The 19,676-nt window shown below is 38.6% G+C and overlaps 1 protein-coding gene across 1 annotated transcript; it reads left to right on the forward strand.

Moving 5' to 3' along the window:
• Nucleotides 1–1,535: 1,535 nt before the first annotated feature.
• Nucleotides 1,536–12,258, forward strand: LOC140235801 (glycerol-3-phosphate phosphatase-like). The gene is made up of 8 exons (XM_072315803.1): nucleotides 1,536–1,836; nucleotides 4,030–4,097; nucleotides 5,745–5,837; nucleotides 6,790–6,930; nucleotides 8,604–8,666; nucleotides 10,345–10,495; nucleotides 11,378–11,477; nucleotides 11,951–12,258. Exons 1-8 carry the CDS (start codon nucleotides 1,536–1,538, stop codon nucleotides 12,174–12,176), a joined length of 1,143 nt encoding a protein of 380 aa, XP_072171904.1. The 3' UTR covers nucleotides 12,177–12,258.
• The last annotated feature ends 7,418 nt before the right edge of the window (nucleotides 12,259–19,676 follow it).

Below are 19,676 nucleotides of genomic sequence, written 5' to 3' on the forward strand. Positions count from 1 at the left end.
AGTTGGCGAAGACAGAATTAATTTCTTCACCTAGAATTGTAGAATAGTCCGCGTCGTTTGTTTCACTCCCTCGCGTCAGAGCGGAGTCAGATCTAATCAGATATACAGATCGGAGGATGGAATTCCGTCACTGATTGAAATTGAGCAGCTTTTAGGCGCCATGTCAGTCGAGTATTTGAGTTTTCTCCGCTATTTCCAGCCTGTGTGTATCAATGTGTCAGCGCGTGTATAATGAGACAGATCCGTATACAATCATGTACTGGGAATACGTTGTGCACATGTACGTGCGCGTGGTATAGAAGCCGGTGGAATCGGGAAGTTGCCTCCCGTCCCTACCACCCCACACATACTTCTCTCCTTTTTTTTTTTGGGGGGGGGGGGGGGTCATCAAAAATCAGGGAAAATGGGTCAAAGAACTCACAATTACACCTGTAACTTTCAGCATATTCAAGGTTCCGTTCTTATAAATTCTTCCCGTCTAAGGGAGGGGGTTGGGGTTACCAATGACCCTTGACCATCTCCGCACCCCCCCCCCCCGTAAGCAGTCTCCCGTCATTGAAAACCCGTATTTAACATTGGCAGCATTGAATAAATAAGATGTTCGATTTATCACACTCGGTGTGCACATTAGTGTTATATATAGTTTAGTAATCTTATCAGTTTTAAAGAATTACAAAATTATACCTCACTTATCACCGTCACGGTTTATCCTGGAACCACTAATAAGATTGATAAAATAATGATTAGCTGATGTTTTCTTTTTCTTACTAGCTCACTGTGAACCATATCAACACTAGCTATTGAGATATTACACTCCCAGGTGTGTTTTGATTTTCATTGTATACCAGTAGGCATATAGCTCGTCTTTCCTGAGCTCCAACAACAGCTAGTGCCTCTTCTGTTGTTATATGTTTTTACCATGCAATCAGGTGCCTCGATCGGAAAAGCACGGACTTACTTGGGCAGATTATAGACACTCAAAAAAAAGTAGATGGTCTACCTATTATGTTATCGAAATCTACGGGTAGATAGATGGCCTCGTGGATAGAGAGATCGAGAGAGAGCGAGGAGAGAGAGAGAAGGGGTATTTAATAGAGATGGAAGGCCGCCGGAGAGCTATTATACTTTGAGTAGTGTTGTGCCTATTATTGTTCCTACTTGCCTCGTCAACCCAACCATATCAGACTCATTTCATTACACTCAAATTTGGAGCTAATCGCATTTCTGTATAGTATAGAAGAAGCCTCTTAGCCAAGCTACCAGCTACGACCACCGTCTATTCTATTGGCGTCTTAATGTTCCGTAGGCCTTATTGGTAGCTGTTTACTGCTGGATGTAAATATACAGGGAGTTGCAGTAGAAAGGAGCTCAACGAGCATTAACTTTTCTACAAATACCCAACAACCGTAGAATTCGTAAAATATCTCAGGCTTGAAAAAAAAAAACAACAACAACAACAACAATCTGCAATCTGCTCCTCTTCTTCTAAATGCACTGCGCTTGTTGTTTAGAGTCTGTCCGGTTTTGGCACCAAGATGCTTCGGAGGTACAGCTCCAGAATGCGCCGCCGCATCCGCAAGAGCTCGCGGAGCAGTAGTGGCGCGAAGTCCAAGCCCAAGTACGAAGCGTTCCTTGACGGACAGGGTAACTCTATCACCACACAAATCGATACGTCGCCGCCGCAACAGCGACGGCAAGCAGCCACAGCCGTAGCCGCAGCCGTGAACGGAAGTGGTAGTCGTAGGAGGAGTAACATGGCCCCGTGCGTAGGAGTAAACAGGAGGAACATACAAAGCTTTCTGGATTCCTTTGACTGTGTACTCTTCGACTGCGATGGTAATGTATACTAGTTTTGCATAACAGGTGTAGTTTTCCTAAAAAGTCTAAGAAGGCATTCCGAAAGTATCAAATGGTGGATCGTAACCGAGGTAATACTTCACCTGCTGGTCGGCAGTTGAATTGGGGTGTAATACTAATAGCATACATACGTTGGCCATGGTGCTACTACTGTAGCCGGGTTGTTGTGAGTTGTATACGCAGTAACAGAACGTAAAACACAGTTCAACTTTGTAATGTACATTCTGGTTTTTGTTTCATGTTTGTAATGTTTATAATATGTATCCTATATTCTTTACCTGGTCACATGAGTAATAATAATAAATTATAATAATGATAATAATAATAATAATGATGATAATGATGATAATGATGATAATAATAATAATAACAGAAGAAGAAGAAGAAATAGAAAAACACTCTGAGAGCGCAGACGTCTGCCAAACAGGTTTTTCCACCACTCATCTTGTTCTTCCATAGAGATGTCGGTGAATTCCAGTCATACGTGCGTGTGTACTGTGTGCTGAAAATAGCCCACTCTCCCAAAATAGTAACTACACACAGCCGCTGTGGTCTGGTCAGGCTACCAAAATAGAAGCCTTCTAGCTTTTGATATGTCATCGACTTTCAGCTGCACATGATCAGATGGTAGCTAGGTTCCATGACATTTGCTCTTGCGACAATTTGCTCCCATGTTATATCTGCTTGCTGAGCGATTCTACCTTCAAGCATTTATAACCATAACCCAAATCCTCATCCTCACTTCATTTAAAACACAAAACCGTATCACAACCCTAGCCCTATAGGTCCTTGGAGAAAGTTAGGGCAGCAGCATATTGTCCCAGAAGCAGATATTATGTCACCTGATGGTTGATGGGTGAAAGAACCAGTTGTGTGTAAAACCATGGAGTGGGAAGGCTGGTCCAGCTCATTATATGCCCAGCTCACTATATGTGACCGTGCATGACAAAACAAACAAAAAGTCGCACCCCTTGATTTTACGTGAAGACTAAAAAAAGGTGAAATGGGTCAACCAATTCAATATTGGGTTTTTCATGTTTTCTGAAAGAGCTACCCTTCTTCTATCATTCTTAAGTTTGGAATCATGCAATGAACGGGAAAGTGCATTTTCGGCAGTTTTTCTATAACCCTTTTTTGTAGAGTATACTGAGATCAGGTATGTCTAAAGAGTCCCTTTTTCATTTCTTGATACCCTTTGCACGCTCTTCACTTTCAAGTCTCATAACTTTTGAAAGGATAACGGCCGCTAAAGTACTGCTTTGAAATTTGGTATTAATCATGGACAGAATGTGTTAATAGAGCATGATCACTTTCAGCTTTATCTGATAATCTCTTCATTATTGTTGCTTTAGTGGTTTACATCCTGTTTTTGTCCCATTCATCGCACAACTACCATGGTTTGGTAAAGATTAAGTGCTTGAATAGACCCTATACTTCAGAGTCTCTTTTCTCTGTTCACACTTTTCCAGAGTGTGTGCTTACTTTCCAATATTTAGACAGGTTAGGAGAATCCATTTGACTTGATTTATACATCATTTTAAAGCTTAATGTCTGTTCTTTCAGAATCTGCCCTTAACTAAAAATCCATGTCAGGCAACTTTTTGTTGGTTTTGTGATGCAGGGTCACATATAGGTACACACAGAGCCACAGAATTTCGGCTGGAGAGTTGACTGATTACTATTTCTAATGATGAGCAAACTATACTTCCATCAATGCATATTATTATTCGCAGACAGTCGCTATTAACCCGTTGAGGACAAGTCACGAGTAGACTAGGGCTGAGTGTCTGTGGGAAATTAGAGTTGTAGTAAAAACAGTCTGTCCAAAAGAGGTTTTAATGGTTTTCAAATTCATGTACTTCGGTGGATAGCAAATGAGGATTGATTCTACCAGACCATCCATGTCTAACTGCCCGACTGGGGCATTAATGTCCAGTTGGTACCTGGGTCATCTTTGTTTTGCTGCCAAAAGTTGTTTCACACTTGTTGTTTGTTGAATGAAACAACAACAAAAAAAGTGATATTATTTCTATGATATACCGGTATACATTCACTCCAGGCTATCAGGTTCTATATTCTAAAACCAACAATGTTTGATTTTGGTTTATTGTTATTTGAGGCTTACCACATGTGACATGGTTGATTGACCTTGATGTTTCTCTCTGTGCTCAGATGTGATCTGGAACCAGAACAAACCAGTTCCAGGAACTGCTGAGGCAATTAGAAAGCTCAGATGTTTGGCAAGTATATATAACACAAGTACCGTATACAAATTTATCATATCATATACCAAGAAAAATATGACTATACACATGAGGTACATGTACCTGAAATGGGTATACACGTACAGCATGTGTGTACAGTCCGACCTCTGCTATCCAGACATGTCGGTCCCGGCACTCATCTGGATGAGGGATGTGGTCGTATATGAGAGACTCAATGTTTAAATGTATGCAGCTGCCTGCCCAATGGTATAGCTACATGCACACAGTATCAATTTTGGGTGAGCATGTCACATCCTCGTCAGCTGGTCTGTGTTCAGAATTCTCTGATAATTTGCTCAATGAACGATCGCCAGTACTGTGCGCTGATTTGATGAAAACTTTTCTGTCCATGTTTCTGCAGTGATTTGGGGGTAATGAATGTCTGAATGCATCTTATTTACAGGAAAATTAGATGTGAATGTATCTTAATTTTGTTGGGAATAAGAAGTGCAATTTATGTGAGGTTCCCCCCTCCCCACTGGGATATTTTTTTCTGCATCAAACATAACAGAATGAAATATTGTGACTCAGACCATCATATAATACATATGAAGAGAACAGACACCATTTTTTTCTGAAACACTTGCAACTTATGATTATTTCTTGCAATAAATTTTTCTTTATCATAATATTCCCTAAATACTATCTTTGCATAAATCAAAACGAGGTATGATTCTTTTTATTTTACAAACATAAATTTCATATCTCACGAGCATAGTAATACAATTCAATGCCGAATTGTTAATACCCCCAAAACCAAATGATTTATTTCTGTCATAAATCTTATTTCTAACCCAGCGTTAACATTAATCCATTCTCTTACTTCAACCCACAATCTATCATCATATTGACACTCACTCAAAAAATGTATTAAAGTCTCAGCATACTCATTACAAGACGAACATTTTTTTCTTTCCACCAGCCCAATTCTATTCAACATCTTATTTGTATATAAAATTCTATTAACTATTTTAAACTGAAACCACCATAAAATTAACATCCGCCGTGCTCTAGAACGTGGCGAACGAGAAAGATTACAATTTAGAATCCTGCAGCCCCTGCCATGTGCATTTCATCGTGAATATTATCTTGTAACAAGTGATACTTTTTATTGATGGTTCACATTCTGATTCATTCTACATAGAACTTCATTCATTACATAACGGACAAGAGTTGATCCTGTACAAAAAGCGTATGGGGATTTCAGAATCTGATTGTGGATTTAGGCATGCAGTCATGAAATGCTGTTTCTAAAGTGTCTTGGTTTTTTTTTTTTCTCCCACTCCTCCTCTCCTCCCTATTCATCATTTTCTTTTCTTCTCCACATTATTCTCTTCTCCTTCTCCTCCTCCTCTACTCCCTATAATTTTATTTCTTCTCAACCTCTTCCTCCTTCTCTTCCTACTCTTCTTACTCCACATACTCCTTATCCCCCTCCTGCTCCTTCTCCTCCTCCTCCTCCCCCCTCCTCCTCCCCCTCCTCCTCCTCCTCTCCCCTCCTCTCCCCTCCTCCTCCTCTTCCTCCTCCTCCTCTCCCTCCTCCTCCCCCTCCTCCTTCCCTTCCTCCTCAACCTCCACTCCTTCTTCCTCTCCTACTCATTTTTCTTTTCTCAATGTGCACAGGGTAAACAAGTTCTCTTTGTTACAAACAACAATTTCCTGTCCAGAGATCAAATTCTCAGGAAGTTCCAGTCACAGGGACATCAAGTGTCAAAGGTGAGTAACAGTGTACAATATCGATTGATGCATGGCTTTGAGGGCATCATTGAGGAATTGTGTGCATTTTATAAGGTAACTATGAAATGTTTAACCAGGAGGTGAAACCAAATGGATTGAGACTCTTCCACAGTTAACACATACTGCATGTACACTATTTCTGCTTATGCATGAAAAAAAAATAAACAAAAAAAAAATAGTGTATCATCTGTTTTATAGAAAAGGGGAGATTTCTTTTTTATCCCGTATCCTGATGGCAAATTTACTGGATGCATTTCCTTTTGACTTGACATCGATGCATTCTGCGCATCCAATACATCCAGCAAAATGTATGTGATGCTTGGTTAGCGAGCAAGTAAAGGCATCTCCACCCACAAGTCATGTATAGAATGTGTTGACAGAGCATATTCAATTTTAACTTAATCTGATAACCCCTTCAATGCTACTGAGCACTGCAGTGTTTTACATCCTGTTTTTTTTTATCCCATTCATCGCACGGCTAGCAGGACTGGGTAAGATTAAGCACTTGAATATACCCCACACTTTGGAGCCCTTTTTCTCAGTTCACACTTTTCCAGAGTGTGTGTTTTCTTTCCAATATTTAGCCTGGTTAGGAGAGTCCATTTGAAATGAGTTATACATCATTTTAAAGCTTAGAGTATGTTCTTTCAGAATCTGCCCTCAACTAAAATCTACTGTCTGGCGACTCTTTGTTGCCCTCGTGATACAGGGTCACAGTAGTTGCTTTCAGATGAAAGGATCTGGGAATCCTTGGAAAAATATAGAATTACCCTGGATAATTGATTTCAAAAGGACATTTGGCCCAATGCATTGGATTCCAAACCTGCAAACAAGACAAATGATTGTGTCTTGTTCCAAGGCTTTTACTATTATTGTTATTACCACTTTTTTTTCTTCTTCTTTTTTTCTATTCTCTTTTTTTTCTGTTTAGGAAGAGATCTTCAGTGCGGGATATGCTACAGCTATATACCTGAAAGATGTACTCAAGCTGCAGGGCAAAGTGTACTTGGTTGGTTCAGATGGTCTTGAAGCAGAACTACAAGCCTGTGGGGTCCCCTGCATTGGGGTTGGGGTAAGAGAGACATCGTCTCATTTGAGGTGGTTCTATCAACCATCTCTTTGAAAAAAAGGAAGGCAATTCCTGATAGAATTCAGTAGCACCAAACTTGAGCATTACTCAGTGAGTGAAGGTTACTTGATTAGAAGCTTGTCTATTCTCTATGAATAGTTCAAGCTACTTTGAGTAAAGTAGAAAACTGAAACTGAAGTAATCTTAAGTGAAGTCCCCCCCCCCCCCCCCACCCTTGCGAGCACTTTGCTGGTTGGCACTGGGTGGTCCTTTCCAAAGGCTACTCTAATCATTTTCTTGAATTGTTTGATGAGCATACCTGTAAAGTTTTGTGAGCAGATTTACCATGTACAAGAACAACAGTCAAAGTACAGTAGAATGAGTGAATCTGCAAGAGTTTTAGCACTGCTTACAGTTGAACACTATTAATGCCATCTGCGCATAACATTACTTCAGTCTCATTTACTGTATTAAACAGATTATTAAAAATAACTGAGAATAAAAGAGGCCCAAGTATTGAACCTTAACAGAAATTCACACAATATACATCAACACTATCAGTTTAGACCCCTTTTACGAGAAGAGGTGTATACCTCCGCTGAGGTATAAATGAAACCATCTCATCTCATTCCTCTTGACTCCATACAATACATATATGCATGATTATCTTAGTAAGAGCTTATTGTCTGATCAAAAGCCCCCTGGTAGATCCAAATGAAGAGTTTGTTTGCAAAAACCAATAAGTCCATATTTGCCAAACGGAGATATTTGCGATTAACGGTCAAGAAAAATAAAGAGAATAATAAAATTGTTGCTTCTTTTGACCATAACTTCAAAAATGTACCTTTATATGTAGTGACCAATATATCACTTAAAAGGTATTATTTTGTACTTAATGACAGAGACCATACTTCAAAATCTTCAAAAATGGACTTATCAGTTTTTGCAAACAAACTCTTCAAATATACCACTCCTGTTAGCTCCCCACAGTCCAATTGTTTGTTCAAAACCCACTGAAGTATGCAGTGCTCTGTCGGTTGAGTGATTTTATTCTGAGTCCAGACTGTTGTCCATCAAATAGTCATGCAGCTGATTGTGGACTGCTCTTCTGAAAATCTTCGAGACTATAGCCTATAAGTACAAAAGATTGGGTAATATTATTGTTTGTATCATGTTTGTCCCTGCCCTTTTGAACCAAGCTATATCTGGCCTCTTACTCGTTTAGAATATCCCCAGTTTCACTAGAGGGATTAAAGGAATTCCTCAAATGCACATAGCTTTACCTTAGCTTCCTTTCGCTCTTCTGGAATATCACCAGTCATAAAAGAGAGATTTAAGAATCTGGTCAAAGTCACATGAATGACAGGTGCTGCTATCTCCCAATATTCTTGAATGTATTTTAGCAATTGAAGCAGTCTTTGTATTAAAGTGAAAACAAAGTTGTGGTAAGGGCTTGAGAGCCCGTCTGGCACCATTTCATATTTGCTTTCAATAATTATAACACTATTCAGGAAAGTGAGTATAGTAACATACAACTATGATGCAAGATCCAACTGAGATTGATGTACCAATAGAGATCCCTCATGATAATGCAAGACATACCATTTTGTGCTTATGTGGAGTTTATAACAAAAGATATGTATGATTATCATTATTTTTTGGTTGTTATTTGCCAGCCTGACCCATACCTAGGAGAGGAGGCGGAACACAAATGGCTTGAAGAAGAACTAGATGGAGATGTAAGTACATGTCTTTGTGTCATCATTATGGACCTCATTTGTAACTTTTCCAGTATACCATCCCACTATGTTAATTCTCTTTTCAAACTTGGTGCAGGTAGTCTTTTCTGTCGAACATTGTACGAGGGAATCCATACTACAACAAGGTCATTGAGTTCGGCTGATTAACCCCATATCTGGACTCTCCTTGTATCTGCACACGGGGACACACCCATAAATGGATGTTATAACCTATACCTTATTATGAACATGTTCTGCTATGAGAGGGTTCAATTATAATACAATGCAGAATCAACAAACAGGAAAACAGAAAATGAGAAGGGACAAGTTTTAAAGGATATATTCTTTTGGGGGGGGGGGAAATACATCTGTATTTCTCAAGTCTCGACACTTGCTTTGAAATTTTAATTTTAGATTTTACAATAATATTTTGGCAGACCTGTGTATTGCAAGCACACAGCGATAATGCAAATGGATGTAGAGATTGGCTTGCTTTTTATTTACACAGTGTATGATTTAGTTGCTGTTTGGTCTGTCATGAAATATTTTTCTTTGCTATATCCACACAAAAGTCTTCTTTGTGTTCCTCTGTTGCTTAACCCGCAATGTATCTCACAACAAATGTGAATTAACCCTATTCTAACTGGGGGGGGGTCAAATTGACCCCCCCCTCGACGTTTCGCGCCACGATTTCGCAACGCGCAAAGATTTTGCCGCGTCGTTTCACGACTTTTTTCATTGAAGTCTCCCGCATATTTTGAGACCAAATTTGCGACGTCGGGGTACACCGTTTTGAAGTTACGTAATGTTTTGCATATGCATGTCAACCAAAAAACAGCTCAAATTCATGATATCGTGTGCAAATCCAATGCAAATTGTGTGTTTTGGTTAAATTTATATAAAAATTAGATTATTTCAACTTTTAACCATTGAAATTAATCAATTCTAGTGTAGATAAGCCTGAAAAAGTGCCTACAACAAATTTTGGCAAAAAACAATAGGAAACAAAAGGTCGAAAAAACAATAAAATACATAAGAAATTAACAAAACAATAAAAAACATAAGAAATTGATTTCGATTGTGCTAATTTTTTTCAAGAAAATTGTTTGATGTGTCTTGAGGAATTCTGACACAAAAATTTAGCAATCCTCCAGTCTTTTTAATGGAGTTATAGGTGAAAATATGATTTCATGCACAAATTTGCATAATTTATTTATTAAAAATAGAAAGGCAATATTCTTCTATTGTATGACCATGTTATCTTGTAGTTTACATCCAGCTCTATCTTCAGGCAAAATTTCACGGCGATCGCACGATCGGCGGCCGAGATCTGAAGGGGGGGTCAAATTGACCCCCCCTCAGTAAAAACTTGGTCTCAAATAGCCCAGTTAGAATAGGGTTAAAAGAATCTTCAAATTCCCATACGTTAACACATAGAGCTTATTTTGGACCTGACAATTTCCTTAGTTGATAGCGGATTCTCGTATCTGACCTCACTGTCATCTTTCTCTCTGAATCTATTCATTAAAGTCATCTTAAACCTGGAATAATTCTTCACTTTTGGAAATAATCTTTAAAGAATGTTTAAGAAAAGTGAAGTATAAAATATCAAGTATCGGAATGAATTGCCCATAAGTTGATTGGCTTTGTTTTCATACATTTTTTCCATCTCTGTCAGGTAAAAGCTGTCGTTGTCGGTCATGACAAGCATTTCAGCTACGTGAAGGTGTTCAAGGCGGCTTCATACCTGTCCATCAGTGATGTGGCTTTTGTTGGAACCAACACGGATGAGAGTGTCCCCATCCCAGAGAAGGGAAAAACTAAACCAGGTGCAAAAAGGAGTCATGTGGCTCAGTTGCTATTTTTTTTGTCTTCTTTGTACATGGACATAGATTTGACTACGTAGAAGGAGTCAAGTGACTCCGTCATTATTTTTCTGTCTTCTTTGTACGTGGACGTAGATTTGACTACATATAGGACCTATGTATTCTTTCTCTTCTGTGAGACTTGCTGGGATTTTTGTTGTTTTGTTTTGTGTTGTTGTGTTTGCATTTTATATGATTTTTGTTTCTAGAGAAAATTTTCATCTGTAAAAAAAAAAAATAAACTAATTTAAAAAAAAAAAATTTAAAAAATCCAAATTCGTGCCTGGGAAATAAAAAAAATGCCAAGAAAGTGTGATGCAGTTTCACAGGTGTCATAGTTACCTCTGAGCTAAATGTCACATACATGGAATGTTTCTTCTTTATCCTGTCCAGAAAGGGGGGGGGGGTGGATCAAAGGAAAGAGATATGGATGTCAAAGTCATGGGATGATATTTCGCTTTCAAATAGACATTCAAATTAACTATGAATTTCAGTAAAACTTTTGCTTAGTAATTAAGATTAGTAAAATGTTGCTTAGAGTTGTTGGAGTTTTGTTAACCCATTGTAGATGGGCTGATTTTGCTGTAGATGCATTTCCCGTAGACACTTGCCAGAGTATACCCCAGATTCATCCTTAATGGGGTAAGGATTATTTTTGCTTATTGTATTATTCTTTTATGTTTGTTTTTACCTTTTCATTGGTAGTCTTTTTAAAGTCTGCATCTTGTAGCTTTTTGTTTATATTTGTCTGTAATGAAATCATACAAGGATAAATGTTGTATGATATATTTTTGTTTATGAGTGTATGTTTGGTCTAAATGATTCTAAAATATCTGCCCCGTACAGGCACTGGTGCATTTGTCAGAGCGATAGAGGTTGCTTCGTGTCGCTCGGCAACCACGATTGGAAAACCGTCTCGCTATCTTCTGGACTGCATCAAAGAGAAGTGAGTGATGGTGTGCCAATATCTTTTAACTTTTATCAGAGTTGTTAGTGGGATTTTTAGTGGGGTTGAGAGTGGTAGGGATGCAGGTTCAAAATTGGAAATAGTGGCTCTTTCGGATGGAATGATAGAACTGATTGGGATAGAGTGTGAGAAGGGCATGGCCAAATGAAGGATTTTTTTTTGCTTTCATTTTGGGGCAAGAATATGTGAAATTTGGGTAAGAACGTCAAAGCAAGAGAGCGTATCTTCTGGGCTAGTGGAGGGGTATCCCATCCCCCCCCCCCCCCCCAATGCCAGAGAGCTGTTGTATTTTTAGAAAAGTGGAATTTACTGGGATACAGCTGCACCCCTTCCCCTGCCAAATGTAACATTAACATTAACTGTCTAGCCCATCTTGTACTATTTAGTTTAATTTGATTTCATTTTTTATATCAAGGCTAATTCACTCTCATCCTGACCTTTGACCTTGCCAGATACGACATCGACCCCGAGAGGACACTGATGGTGGGTGACCGGCACAACACGGACGTCCTCTTTGGCAAACGATGCGGGATGAAGACCATGGCTGTTTTCACAGGTGTGCTCAGCAAGGCGGAGCTGACCCGTTACCGGGAGTCGCCAGAACCAGAGGAACAGGAATACGTCCCAGATTTCTTCCTGGACTCCGTCGGGGACCTCTCCTCCCTGATTGATTTATGAGAAGTCCGGCTCTCTCATCTTGGCAACCGACTCCAGTAAAATTTCTCTTTCTAATCATTTAAACTGCAGTGCGTCTACTTTGCCAGCTTTTCATCTTTTTTTTTTACCAAATATCACTTGGAAGATGATTTTTGTATCTGTGTGACATGAGTCAAATCTTCAAACCACCAATGAAGTGTCCCAATTGTACAATGCTAAAAACAGTGAATTCATCAGATTTAGTCACTTTCTTTCTTATAGAGAATGGATGTTTGAGCCACATTAGGATAGCAGAATCCAATTCCATGCCAATAATCATCCTGTTGTGAATTAAAACCTTCTCCAGCAACCAACTGTCTCTAATGATCACCTGCCCAAAGCCACCAAATGGAATTCCCCCACAAAAAAATAAAGAAAAGGTTAAGTAAAAGCTAAGTAAAAAAAAAAGTAAAGAATCTGTGCATAGTGACCCTCTACTCTACTTAACCTACTTAAAGGAGAAATCCAGTCCAAATATAAGTTAGTCTGATAAAAAGAGTAAAATCTTACAAATTCACCTGTAAAAAAATTGACTGAAATCGGATAGAAAATAAGGAAGTTATGAAATTTTGAAGTTTTGCTTATTTCTGCAGAACAGTTCTCGTACAGTGGATATGAATATGCAAATGAGTGAGCTGACCATGTCATACCCTCACAATTTTCCATTGATCGTGTACAAAAAAATGATAATTCAATGTTTCTGTCATTGAAGTCTCAAATATGATGTTATTCCTGGTTGAATAACCAGGATTTGAGCCTCAGGCATATATTGCATTTGAATGGAAAACTGGAGATTCTGAAATTTTATTTACAAACTATTTGGCAAGTTGTTAGGGTATGACATGTTCGCTTTCCATTTACATATTCATATTGACCATTCAAGAACTGTTTCCTGAAAAATAAGGGAAACTTCAATATGTCATAACTTTCTTATTTTTCACCCGATTTCGATCAAAATTTTACCATTGAACTCGTAATAATTTACTCTTTCTTATCAGACTACTTATATTTGGATTGGATTTTCCCCTTTAACACAACCAGCAACCTCAGATTTGGTTTCCACTAGATGACCAAAAGCTTTGCCCATCGATAGCCCAGAAGTGCACAGTGGCAGAGGGGCCAGCTTATGATAATAGCTTTAGCAGCTGTTGCATCAAACAAAGGCTTATGAGACTTGTTTACAACTTTCAAAGAGGGCAGGGCGATTAGTCAACACCAATGGCATAATGTAGGTGTATACTTATGTAGTATAGTGATGTGGTGTACATATATCATCATTTGGGACATTAACAATATTTATTACAGTGGCTACCTTGTCAAACCTATCCAACAATTACCATCTGTCGAGAGCAACTACAGTTTGTGTATCCCTTGAGTGTTTGTTGCATGCTGGTTTGATTGTTTAGACCAAACTAACTCAAGAGATTCTGAAGCATCAACCACATCTGCGCATAAGATGGTTTCATCCTCAATGGAGGTGTATGAGTATATTACAAGGGGACCTTTTTTGCAGATACTCTGTCTCTTGAATAGTCATGATAAAACTGAAGTATGAAGGTGCTAGTTTATGGAAGATATCATTATGATATTACCTCATCAATATTTTCTGATAGGAAGCATTTATGTTTCTGTGGAGACATATTTGCTTTTGCAGTATTATTAATATTTTCCTACTCCAAATGTATGGCTAAATAGACAAATAAAACCATAAGATCATGCACAGGTACCGAATGTTTAAATTCATTACTTGTCAAAACTTCATACACTGAAGTAAATGATACATATAAATTTCCATTTCTTATGTCAGTTGCACAGAATTCCTTTCTCAAGGTAAAAAAAAAAAGTCTCAGACATTCTCTATTATGGCAATCATGTATATAACATGCATCATGCTGTTCTGGCAGTTGTATACTGGTACTGGTATTGGTTTTTTTAATTTGTGCCAAGTGTCAATCACCAGTCGGGACATCCTTTGGATTATTTTCTTCACCAGTCGGCATGGATGTACTGAAATGAACTGCAAGTGAACAAGGATTAAGCAATCCACCCTGATCAATGCTGTAACACCTTTGCATTCTTGATGTATTATGGCTTTGTTATTCCTGAGCACGGAGGCTGCACTCAGCACAATGTCTAACCTTGCATTTGAAACAGGTTTTAGGGATGAATGAAATTTTGATGAGAAAGCTTTGGCAACAAAATGCAATGAAGTGCATGGCATAGTTATACACATAGAACAATGTCAGAACTATACTGGTGTCAAGGATTGAGGCAACTGTGAAGATACAAAATGTACTACTGTGTTCCTCTGACTGTTTGTACATTTGATCTGTTACGCTTTGTTTTTGCACACAATCTCAGTTTTTCTCTATCAATGTAAATGCATAGATGTTATTCAAGGTCAAAATTATGCCAGTTTAGTATAGACTCAGTGATCAAACTCAATGATCAGACTGGTTCTGGTGTCGTACTGTGACACTTGCGTGACTACAAGTTTGTTTTGGAAGTGCAGTCTCATCTTTTTATTTCTTGAAGCATCTGCCAATCACGTAGTATTGTTTAATCTTCATTTTGTTGTAAATGGAACTAAATCTGATTGGTTACATCAATACGGGGTGCATTGTCATTATGATGTCATCCTTTTTTTTTCTTCTTCTTTTTTTGGTGAAATCAGTGGTCTAATCGCCAGTATGTTTTAACAGTAACTCATCTTTGTGGTCAGTCTACATCTTCAAAAATAAAAATAAAAAATCATGGCCAATGTGCAATGGTTTGTTCGTTACTAACCACCATGCATCACAAAAACTCCTGCCATTGCAACAGACTCTTGTAATAAGGAACCCTTATACATGTATAACAGAATCTAAATGTACCAAAAGAATATCGTCATCCCTGAGGATTCATGATAAAACAAAACTCTACCGTGTCAGTACCATTGCTGCTGCATTTGCTACTTCATGTCATAAAGTTGGTAGTGATGGTTTTGAATTTTCCCTACATGATGCTGAAAGACTTGTGGCCTTTCATTCTTGGTGGCTGACTGTAATCGTGTTGATACATTGCACTCTTTCTATTGATTGATGTGTATGCATGTTGCCTATAATTATTCTAATCCTCTTTGGCCAGTTATGCATTATGAATTCAGAATATTTATACAATAGATTATTTATGATTTTGTATATGTATACAACATTTGCACTTTACTGAAAGTGGGTGGCTGTTATGGGGGAGAAAAAGAACTTACAATATTGATGAAGGCCTACACATATACATTGTAAAGTGCTTTGTACAGCTTGATACTATTAAAAAAAAAAGAAAAAAAAAGATGTGTTATATAAAAACAAGGTATTATTAATTTGACTGTATTCTAGTAAAATCTTGCTCAGGTATGTGTAGCAAACTTTGAGAAGGGCATCAGCAATATACGAGCAGTAGCAGAAAAAACAAGGATGTTGGTCTTGCTCATATCTTTGAGTGCATGGTTGTGTTAGTTCAGATGCAAGCTGAGGGAACTGAAATGTGTCAGAGACTCCAACTCTCCCGTTTTCGACGGGAGATCTCCCGCCGAAAACCCATTTTTGCAAAATCTCCTGTTCTCCCGTTTGAGATTTAATTTCTCCCGCCCTGGCTCTCTGTCTCCCGTTGGAAAGGATTTCTTACTTTATTACTATCGTGTGTTGAAAAAATAAGCCTTAGATAGTACAAGAGAGCATCTAGAACCCTAGGAACTTCGCACACATCAATTTGGAGTCTCCCGTTTGCTAGGGGTTTCAGGCGGGAGAATCTCCAGATCAGAAGGTGCTTTGGGTTGGAGTCTCTGATGTGTGAATGTGTCAGGATGGAGAAAATGTCTTGTGTGAAAACTGGACTTTGAATATCTGTGCCAATTTTTAGCTTGCTGCATGGCAAACTCAACTATTCCAAATGTGTATATAGGTTCTATAAGTACACATGCTTACATATACATGTATACACACACACACACACACACACAGACACATATGTACATGAGAGAAATTGATCATTAAAAAAAAAAAATAAACATTCAAAAGTGAGCTCATCATCAAATGGAACAAATGAAGAGTTTGTTTGCAAAAACCGATAAGTCCATATTTGCCAAATGGAGATATTTGCGATTAAAGGTCAAGAAAAATAAAGAGAATAATAAGAAAATTTTTGCTTCTTTTGACCATAACTTCAAAAATATACCTTTATATGTAGTGACCAATGTATCATTTAAAAGGTATTATTTTGTACTTTATGACAGAGATCGTACTTCAAAATCTTCAAAAATGGACTTATCGGTTTTTGCAAACAAACCCTTCAAATATTTCAGTGATACCTCACTTGCTGTAATACATGGAATACTTTCATGGTATGATTAATTATTTTCTTGTATTTTTAGCAGCTTTGATAAAAAAAGAATCCCTCACATTAACAAGAATAAAGTTAACTCGTTTTTGCAGTCAAACTCTTCACATTATTTATGGATATACACTCAGAAAAAGAGAGAGAGAGAGAGAGAACATGAAAAGTTTGTGTGTGTGTGTGTGTGTTCAGTATATTTTTTTCGTAGAAGAATTTGATAAAACCAGTGCATTGTGCATTATACCACATTAATTGCTATTAACCTGGTAGGTAAATACATTGTACAAATGTACAAAGGAAACACATGAGAGAACACACTCGTTTTTGCCCTCCGAGGAACATAAGTAAAAATTGCCAAAATTGACATTTTGTCATTTATTTGCAAATGCCCTTCAATAAAACAATTACAATTGCAATTTGAAATAATTCAAATTTCGACATTTTTGTAAATAGTGATTATTTTCTAATGTCATTTGAATTTACATTATATAGAAAATTCTCATTTTTCCTCCATAATTGTCAGCCTTTCTTAATCGACGGGAATAGAGCTGCAAAGAAATACATAAGGTGTCATCACTTTGCCCCCCCCCCCCCACTTTTTTTTTAACCCGGAAGTACGTAAGTGGCACTAAAAAAAAAAGATAGAAATCTTGAAGTGTGATCGCGGTAATGTTATGTTTTTTTTTTTTTCCTTGTCAGCTGAAGAAACCCGGAAGTGGAAAGGGAGAGATGAGCTGAGGATTTTTTTTTTTTTTTTGCTTGTTAGCCCATCAAACCTGGAAGTGCCCCCACCCCCCCCCCCCCTCCACACACACACGCACACACTTTTGGAAACGCTCCGCCGGCCCTGAGACGTCAGGTTCATGGCCGGCGGAACCGTGGGGGCCGTGGGGGCTCGGGCCCCACACTTTTTGTGCACCACACAAAGGAATACATAAGGTGTCATCACTTTGGACCCCCCCCCCCCCCACTTTTTTTTTACCCGGAAGTACGTAAGTGGCACTAAATAGAAATAGATAGAGATCTTGAAGTGTGAGCGCGGTAAGGTTATGTTTTTTCCACTGAGGACCTTTTTTTTCTTTTCTTTTTTTTTTCTTTTTTTTTTCTTTTTTTTTTTTTTTGTTGCTTGCTTGCTTGTCAGCTGCAGAGACCCGGAAATAGAAGAAATGAGGTGAGGACCTTTTTTGCTTGTTAGCTCATGAAACTTTTTAAAATGCTCCGCCGGCCCTGAGGTTTGTTAACTTAATAAAAAAAAAAATTAAATAATGTTTCTTAATGTGTTAAATTCGTCTTTTCTTCTCATCGTAATCATGGGAGATAACTTACACATGAATGACAACTTTTTCATTATTGCAATTTTACTTTTTGTGCCTTGGAAGAGAAAAAACGAATGTGTGCTCTCATTCATAAATTTCCTTTTTTTGTAATGACCTACCAGGTTGATAGCCAATCCAATTACCTTAAACAGTGGCGTACCGTGGGTCAAGACATTGGGGGGGGGGGCACCTCATGGCAGCAACATCTGAATTGCATAACGTAACAATTAAATGCGAGCGAGCGGAGCGAGCGAGCTTGAAAATTTTTACATTTTACAGTCCCCAAACTGCTGTTTGTAGCTATATATAATAATATAATGTATGTATGTATATATATATATATATATATATATATATATATATAATATTTGCTTTGGAAATTAAGGGGGTTGCACCGGGCGCAACTGCTGGCAGTTGCTGGCAGTAACATCACGAGAATGGCATAACGATTAAATGCGAGCGAGCGAAGCGAGCGAGTTTGAAAATTTTGACATTTTACAGTCCCCAAACTGCCGTTTGTAGCTATATTTTTCGCTTTGGAAACTCAGGAGGGGGGGGGGGCGCACCGGGTGCAACTGCTGGCAATTACTGGCAGTAATATCAGGAGAATGGCATATAACGGTTAAATGCGAGCGAGCGAAGCGAGCGAGCTTGAAAATTTTGACATTTTATGTTCCCAAAATTGCCGTTTTTAGGTATATTTTTTCGCTTTGGAAATTAAGGGAAGGGACGCATCGGGCACAACTGCTCGCAATTACTGACAGCAACATCAGGAGAATTGCATAGCGATTAAATGCGAGCGAGCTTGAAAATTTTGACATTTTACAGTCCCAAAACTGCCGTTTTTAGCTATATTTTTTCGCTTTGGAAATTGAGGAGAGGGCCTGGGCGCACCGGGCACAACTGCTGGCAATTACTGACAGCAACATCAGGAGAATTGCATAACGATTAAATGCGAGCGAGCGAAGCGAGCGAGCTTGAAAATTTTGACATTTTACAGTCCAGAAACTGCCGTTTGTAGCTATATTTTTTCGCTTTGGAAATTAAGGGGAGGGGGCGCACCGGGCGCAACTGCTGGCAATTACTGACAGCAACATCAGGAGAATTGCATAGCGATTAAATGCAAGCGAGCGAAGCGAGCGAGCTTGAAAATTTTGACATTTTATAGTCCCCAAACTGCCGTTTGTAGCTATATTTTTTCGCTTTGAAAATTAAGGGGAGCGGACGCACCGGGCGCAACTGCTGGCAATTACTGACAGCAGCATCAGGAGAATTGCATAACGATTAAATGCGAGCGAGCGAAGCGAGCGAGCTTGAAAATTTTGACATTTTACAGTCCAAAAACTGTCGTTTGTAGCTACATATATATTTTTTCGCTTTGGAGGGAGGGGGCGCCCGGTGCGCCCCCTGGATCCGCCACTGGTAGTCAAGGGTGTCGGTTTATGTTCATGATTGGGGGAGGTATGACCAGCGAGGGAGCGTCGAAGTGACCAAGCGGGAGAAGGATGTCCAAAATCTGCACTTTATATAGAGCATCCCCTAATTTGTTTGTGTTTGTGAGTGTGTGTTTCATAATAGATGGAAAAGTTAGGAAATAGCCAAGGTCAAGTCTTATTATTGGCAATGCAAGGCATTTTAATATAAACTAGTATGCAAAGCAACACTGCAAAATCAATGATCAAGCTTTGATAGCAAATGTGTACAACCTATCAAACATCACATTGCGCAACATTGCAGCGACTCTTTTTGCCATTCCGATGTTCTGAGTACACTGCGCACATCCTGCTTGTATTCAAAA

Source organism: Diadema setosum, chromosome 12 (genome assembly GCF_964275005.1).
Source record: "Diadema setosum chromosome 12, eeDiaSeto1, whole genome shotgun sequence".
Lineage (NCBI taxonomy): Eukaryota > Metazoa > Echinodermata > Echinoidea > Diadematoida > Diadematidae > Diadema > Diadema setosum.

Excerpts from the sequence above, each read along its gene's own strand:
- LOC140235801 (XM_072315803.1), top strand. The coding sequence starts at position 1,536 with ATGCTTCGGAGGTACAGCTCCAGAATGCGCCGCCGCATCCGCAAGAGC. Across the intron at positions 1,837-4,029 it reads TGTACTCTTCGACTGCGATG|ATGTGATCTGGAACCAGAAC; the intron begins GTAATGTATACT and ends CTCTGTGCTCAG. Across the intron at positions 11,478-11,950 it reads CTGGACTGCATCAAAGAGAA|ATACGACATCGACCCCGAGA; the intron begins GTGAGTGATGGT and ends TGACCTTGCCAG.